The 7,388-nt window shown below is 39.9% G+C and overlaps 2 protein-coding genes across 2 annotated transcripts in view; one reads left to right on the forward strand and one right to left on the reverse strand.

Annotated features, from left to right (window-relative positions):
• Positions 1–261: 261 nt before the first annotated feature.
• On the reverse strand, positions 262–1,801 carry LOC106961899 (lactosylceramide 1,3-N-acetyl-beta-D-glucosaminyltransferase A). Its single transcript, XM_015056000.1, has one exon. The coding sequence runs from the start codon at positions 1,719–1,721 to the stop codon at positions 525–527; it is 1,197 nt and encodes a 398-aa protein (XP_014911486.1). The 5' UTR covers positions 1,722–1,801; the 3' UTR covers positions 262–524.
• Positions 1,802–3,932: 2,131 nt separating this feature from the next.
• LOC106961889 (G2/M phase-specific E3 ubiquitin-protein ligase) overlaps positions 3,933–7,388 on the forward strand; it is a 9,638-nt gene continuing 6,182 nt past the window's right edge. The window contains exons 1-6 of the mRNA XM_015055984.1: positions 3,933–4,573; positions 4,680–4,821; positions 4,932–5,335; positions 5,745–6,067; positions 6,175–6,356; positions 7,061–7,233. Of these exons, the coding sequence (XP_014911470.1) occupies positions 4,371–4,573; positions 4,680–4,821; positions 4,932–5,335; positions 5,745–6,067; positions 6,175–6,356; positions 7,061–7,233 (1,427 nt within the window). The 5' untranslated portion in view covers positions 3,933–4,370. The remainder of the gene's footprint in view (positions 4,574–4,679; positions 4,822–4,931; positions 5,336–5,744; positions 6,068–6,174; positions 6,357–7,060; positions 7,234–7,388) is intronic.

Here is a 7,388-nt window from a genome sequence, read left to right on the forward strand (position 1 = left end):
TTGCTCAACATCTGAATTATTGCTGTCAGAAAATCACATCTTTGTTGCACCAACAGTTTATCTCTTAACCAGTGCCTTTATGAATTTTCCTCTCTACTATGCAATGAAAATGTGTTTCTTGCATCATACCTTTAAATACTAATTGTGTATTTTTGCAAAATTGTTATTTGTGGAAAGCTCCAAAACACAAAATTGAAGAACTGCCGAAATAAAAACCTCATTCGCACCATGCTTAGGTTTAAAATTAGGACGACACAGACACATCTTTGCAGAACTTTAATTTCACATTCTGTGGTCGGCCCACAACATCTGCACTTTAAAAACAACCACGACAAAGAATCATAGACAAGTTGGAGGTCTCACTCTAGCCATAATAAAACAACCCGTTCTCTCTGGCTTCGTCTGCAGCAGTAAACCACTGTGTGGGTAGAGATCCTAGGGAAAGGACTGAGGTAATACTTCTAGAAATGAACCCATCGGTCATCACTGTCGGTGTTATAGTGGACTCTCACTTCCTCTTTGCACTACAAAAATGCTGCTTTGCAAGGATAGGTGTCAACAAACTGGGGTTTACAGAGGAGATACATTCTCACTACAGTACAGTACAGCTTCCCAAACAGTCCTGAGGTGCTCTGCTGGACCTTTGGGTGCGTTGCCACCCGCCATAGATCATAAATGTCCTTCACATGGCCGTGAGAGGTCATCATCTGGCTGTAGATACATGGGTGGTACGGTGCCTTGCCCTCTCCCGCGAAATAAACATGCTGCTGTGGCGACACGTTGACGGCGTTGGCGCAGATGCCCATGAACACATCGTCGATGTAGAGGGAGGCATTCAGGGTCAGTGTGGCGTGGTAGATTTTATGGGCCACATCGCCGGAGACGACGTAGCCGGCCCCAGCCGTGTAGTCGGGGTAAGCTGACCACTGGTACATCTCATAGGGAACGTAGTACTTGCTGTCTTTGCTGCGGATGGGCGGCGCTCCGATGTGCACTCTCCCTGTCCAGAAGTCGGTGACCCCCTTGCTGCTCAGCTCCTGCAGGTACCTCACCAAGTTGGGCATGTGGACAAAGACGTCGTCGTCTGTGGTCATGAAGAAGCGGGCGTGGGCGCAGCGGCTGTGCATCCAGTGGAACTGCATGATGAGTTTGAGGGTCAGGTTGTGGAAGGAGTCCTTGAAGTTCTTCTGGATCAAGTCGCCATAGAGAGTGTCCTCGCGGACAAGCTTCCTCCGGAAGCTGCTGTCGCTCTTTTTGCTCCAAAAAGACTCGGTCATTTTCCTCTCAACAGTTCCCAAGGCGAACAGAACCTTGACCGTCATGCCCAGGGTATTTTGGATGTACCTCTCGTTGCCCCAGGTGAATCTGATGGCGTTTCGACGCTCGAAATTCTCCGGGAAGGATTTTACGAAGACAAGGAGGAGGACGTCCTCGTCTGCGCACTTTTCGGGGTGGTCCAAAAGGTAGGGGAAGTCACTGAAGCTTCTGGCCTCCTCGCGAGGAATGGTGAGACTCCTATTAACGTAGCAGAAGCTGTTGAGGTAGCGGAAGGAGTAGGACTTGACATGGCTGACAACGACCGAGTCCAGCTGCTCCCAGCAGATCATTACCACCGATAGCAGCAGGCAGCTTGTCATCAGCTGCACCAACTGGCATTTTCGAATGCGCTTCAAGTTCATGAACATCCTGGAAGTTGGCCAGCAGTTGAAGGAGGGCCCCATCTGGTGGGAGAGGGTGTGTGTTTAGAGGCGGTGAGGTACAGGAGTCCGAGATGGTTGCTACAGTTTCTTAGAGCAGTAGTTGACGGGTCTTCCATCCTAAGCTTCGCTCATTCAGCCGAAGGTAGGGGTAGTATTGGGAGTCAAAGGTTCTGCGTAGAAATGTCCTCCATCTTGGTACAATCATTCTCACACATAGAGCTGTCAATCACCTTGTGTATCATCTTCCCTCCATGAAGCACGTAGTTCTGTAAAAAGAGAACACAGGTATTGTTGTGATTAACTCTCATTTCCAATGCCCTTTTGTTAAAAATGAGGAAGTGGAATCAGCATTGAAAACACAGAATGGAAATCAGAGCCTGAAGGAAGCCAAATGTGGGTCTCTTAGGCCAGGACTGGCTCTAAAAGATTTAGTGTTGCAAATAAACAGTTATTCTTGTGTTGTAGTTTAGCACCAAGTTCTCTTATGATAAATCCTCTATTGAAAGTATTTATAACTCCCCAGATTTCTTATGTTACAACCAGAAACAATCTATTTTATGTAACCCAATTCAGACTAATGGTGCATGACTTTAGATAAGCGGTCATTACATCTAGAACTCTTGTACTGGCCTAACACAGATTAGTATATCCTGTAGTAGGGCTGGGCAATAGCTCAATAACTATAGCTATGGCAACAGCAGGTGATCAGTTGCTGCGACAGTAAGCTGCCACAGCAACTTGCTGTCTATATTCTGAAAGACATATATTCTACCAGAATATATGTCTGATAGAATGGTCAATAATTTCACTGAACTCCAATCCACAAGTGTATTTTAGAGGATGTAGGCAGACAAAAGACTGCCCTTACCTTGGGCTCAACCTCTCAAAGGCAACAACTTAACATGTGCAGCAGCAGTTTCAAGTTTAGCCACTGTGCTTCACATTTTCTTAGAAATAAACAATGGTGAGGAGTGAAAACAGTGGATAAAACAGGAATGGTCACCAGTTTGGCAGTATTTCAGACAATATAAACAAAAACTTAATCAATATTTATCAATATCAACCGACTTGAAACGCTTATATCACGACATATTTTTCAGCCATGTAGTCCGATCCTACCCTGTACAGTATGCTAATTCTATGGACACGTTTCATTCTACATCTGGAAATTTCACGCAAGCACACAACGCTGGAAGGGAAAAAATGTAATTCTTTTACTTGTCATCTAAAGCAATGATGCCGGAGTAATAATCGAAAAGAAACCTGGAGATGTAGGTATTATTAATTTAGTCCACCAGAAAAAAAAAAAAAAAAAAAAAAAAAAAAAAAAAAAAAAAAAAGCAAAAACCCTTTTTTTTTTTTTTTTTTTTGGTTTTTTTTTTCGGGCTCCCTCANAACTCTGCGAGAGAGTTTGATTGCAACGGAAGTTAACTTAAAATTTCAGTTTCTGATTGGACACCTGTAATAAACAGGAAAAGACGGATAGGAAAATGGCTGAGCGGGAGCGTCTCACCGAGGCAGTGAATATTTTAAGTAATATTGTTAATGCTCCAATTATGGTGTCAGCATTATCAGACATTTTGGATAGAAGCCGACAGCCTGCGGTTAATGCTGAAGTTACACGGCTCTTCAGACCGGGTACATCCCGGACTGAAGAGATAGCTAACCCGCACACAAGTGTGTTAGCCGAAGCTAACCCGCTAACAAGTCAAGAACCGCGGCCAAGATTTCAGAACCAGCACCATTTTGGCAGATGGACGTCAAAATCGAGAAAGAGGTGAGTTCATACATGAGAAATGAATCGCTTGAATTTTTACTTGTTTTAAATTACTTAAATTTTCGAACGAGGGTTCTTAAACAGTGATGTACCTTAGCATTAAATGCCTATGTACGGGTCTCACGTTTCATTGTAGCACAATTTGGAGTACTCCAACCCACCCCTATGTATTAACAATTCCTCTATAGATCACTTTTTAACACGAAAACCATTGCCATAGAATAATGTTTGTCACTGCAGTGGTCAGCCAATCCTGTGAGAATAGGACGACACAGGCAGTTATGGACGTCCCTTAATATACAAGTACTGTAGCCATGTCTCATCTTGTGCAGTTTCACCTTTATATAGTCTATATTTTTACAGGAATAATTTAACTTGTATATTTTTAATGTTTAATAGGTCTAACGGAAAGAATTAATATATTTTTCCAAGTCTGATAAATGGACATTTCAAAATAAATTTTTCTATGTATCCTACATATCTTAAACTGTAGTAGACATTTGCACTTGCTGCCAGAATTGTAGCTTTTCTAAAGTTGTCTTTTAAAGTAGTTATTCTGTAATTTTGCTTGATTTTAAATATTTCTTTCAAGTACAGTTTAGCTTTGTTAGTAAAGCTTATTTAAAATTGCTTTCAAGAGGTGTTTGATAACTGATCTAAATTGATCTTTCAAAACAGCAGTCCTGCATGATACATTTGTTCCTGAGATTGCTGGGTTACTTTAAGCAATTTATCTTTTCAATACATACATTGAAAAGATGTTTTTCTCACTTGGATAATTTTTCTGGAAGCTTTCTGGAAACGATATTTATCTAATGTTCCTCTCATATTTTGCCTGAAGTTGGAAACATCATTTCTGAAATGTATTTTTTTTCTGTTTTAGGCCTGCAATAATGAATCATCCTACTTTTAACAAAGATCTCATACTTTTACCAAGATCCACATGGAAGAACATCTGTAAACACAAAACAAAGAGAAGGCTTCATGAAGGTGGATGCATTATTAGTGCCTTTGAGATAAACAAGTCATGGGACTACAAGACGGTCATTTTTGAGATTAAGGAGGCCTTTAAGGACAAAATTCCTGATGATACAAGGTATGATTTTGGTGAGATATTAAAGAAATGCATTCAGTTCAGTTAATTAGTTGAATGAGTTACTGACTTTGTATAATAATTCAAATGTTTTGAACACTCTTGCTAGTGTTGAACTTTTGATGCCATGTGGCAGCAATCTTGTGCAACCAAGGTTGCGTGACGGTCAAGAACTCAATGGCTTCATGATTCATAAGATATTCAGGGCAAAGTCAATGTACATTAGACCATCAACCGATCTTCCTCTTTCGGTAAGCTAATTTGAATGTCAGTTGGGTTATCAGTACATACAATGTTCAGTGTTGTGTTGATGCTTTGTTTATATAAATTATGTCAGCAAATATCTTTTTGCTTGGTTTAGTTTGAACACACAGACTCTGAGGAAAGCTCTATGGAGTTGGATGCCGCATCAACTTCCAGTCATCATAGCACTAACATTCCTAGTCAGAGAAGTGATGACATGAACACAACAGCTAGAGGAAACCTGAATTCATTAACACAGGATTCAAATTACCCACCAACCAGAAGGACTACAATTATCCAGTCCTCTGAAATACCACCAGAGTCCACAGATAGCCTGACCTCAGCCAACCAGCTCTCTGCAGCCCAACCAGAGACTATTGATAGTGTGTCCACAGTGCACCAAACATCTGACTCTTGTGACAACTATGCCACCTACATTTCATTAATGAGCTCCATCTCTGACCTGTCTTCCGATGAGGAGGAATTAAATCTGGCGATAATGGCCAGTCTTCAGAATGATGTGTAAGTCATTTAGTAATCTTACCTAGACCTTGTTGTAACAACACATTAGAAATATAAAAAATAATTTTTGAAGTGTTTCCAGGCAGATAGTTTGCATGTTCCAAAGTGGAACTTTCTAATATTATTTTCTTTTTTGTTTTTTTGTCATGACTAAAATTTAAAAAGTGCAAAACTAAGCTTTAATTTTAGGTAAATGCTGTGCATATCTGTCCATACTCATAACCTGCATTTTGTCATATTGTGTTTTACAATACTGTAAAACCAAAATTACATCAAAAGCTGTTGGTACAAAAGTACATATGTTTTTTCCCATTTTAATAGTGACACAATGTACTTATGTTGTTGTTAAACTTTTAAATAGTGCTCTTGTCTTTATTCTATCTATCTCCCATACTCTTCCTCACCGTAGGGTTTCAGATGATCCAAATGCAAGATCAGCAAAAGAGATTCTTCTTGAACTTGCATCTCAGATTGATGCTAGCCAAAGATGCCGATTTAATATTAACAGGTCTTCAGTACTGGATGGAGCTCTGCGAGGCTTCAGACGACTCTCCTACAATCCCAGGTACCAGATGTGCATCAAGTTTTCCGATGACTTAGGATTACATGAAGAGGCTGTGGATCTTGGTGGTCCAAAAAGAGAGTTTTTGCATCTGTTAATGGAAGCCATAGCACAGTCACCAATGTTTGAAGGACGAGATGGAAACCTGAACTTAGCTCTCAACAGTTCAGGTAAGCGTGTCATTGCATAAGTTGTGTAAATAATTGAAGTTTTTCTAATCATTTTTTGAATGTCTTCATATTATTAATTGTCCCTTGTGTGCCACCTGTTTTTCCAGCTCTCCGAGAGGATCGGTATTTTTTTGCTGGGCAAGCCATTGCTGTAAGTCTGGTTAACGGGGGTCCTCCACCAGGTTTCTTCTCCTCAGCTCTGTATTCTCGACTCATTGGTGGTAGCTCTGCTGTGAAGCCTGTGTTAAATGACATTGCTGATAACGACCTCCATGATAAGATTCAAAAGGTAAAGTGAAACCTAATTATTACAGATTTCCTATCATTTTTACTTCAGTTTGCAGGACTTTCCTATGTTTCCTATGTCATTCATGTTTGTTGTTAAAAATATTTCTATTTCTAATCAATTCTACAAAGCTGTTGTCAATGGCTATGTCTTTATGTCAAAACATATTTAGTCCGATGTCACATGATAAAATATGCAAATTAGACTATTCTGTCCTGTAGCTAGTAGGGTTGCACTGACTTATCGGCTAGCCAATTTAATGGTACCAATTTCCTTAATTTAAGGAGGCCTTTTCCCATGAGAGAGGTTTGACTGGTAGACCGACCCACTAGGTCTTGACTGCACATTTGCAGTTAAAAATAGTCAGCCCGCTGTTCCCAACTCAGTGACTGTCTTGCTATATGTGGAGACATTTCAGACAGAAATAGCCGGTATCGGACAAAATAAGAATTTGCAGATTATTGTTAATAAAGGTTGGTAATCAGCAATCTTCCAGAAAAATGGAATTGGTGCACCCCTAAGAGCTACTTATTCTAATTTGAAATGAATTTCCGAAGCATCTAATTAAGACTCAAAAACAAATTACCCAGTCTTGAACTAAAGGGCAAGAAGACCTGTTTGTGAAATAAACAAAAAAAAAAAAGACAATTAGCTCTTTTTGGCTTGCAAACCACAATGTTTTTCTTATTATTGTATTTTATGTTTAGGTGTCAGAGTGCACATCTGTCGAAGAGCTCATAAAGGCCACTGAACCACTGCACGACTATCTTGCAAATTCAGGATGTCTCAGGCAACTCAAAACCATCAATGACAAAGATCTCCTGGTTCAGGATATTCTCATGTTTCAAGTAGTCCATAGAGTGACTGGAGCATTTGAAAGGTTTGTTGTAATAGTCATGAACACATATCATGTTGATAATTTGTTTTTACATAAGTTACAACCTTTATTACTTTTGCTCTTTTAAGACTGCTATAAAAGCAACTCATCGACATTTTTGCACAGCAAAAAAAAAAAAAAATATATATATATATATA

The sequence above is a fragment of the Poecilia latipinna genome, unplaced genomic scaffold, assembly GCF_001443285.1.
Source record: "Poecilia latipinna isolate Pla-1442-1.1 unplaced genomic scaffold, P_latipinna-1.0 Scaffold1347, whole genome shotgun sequence".
NCBI lineage: Eukaryota > Metazoa > Chordata > Actinopteri > Cyprinodontiformes > Poeciliidae > Poecilia > Poecilia latipinna.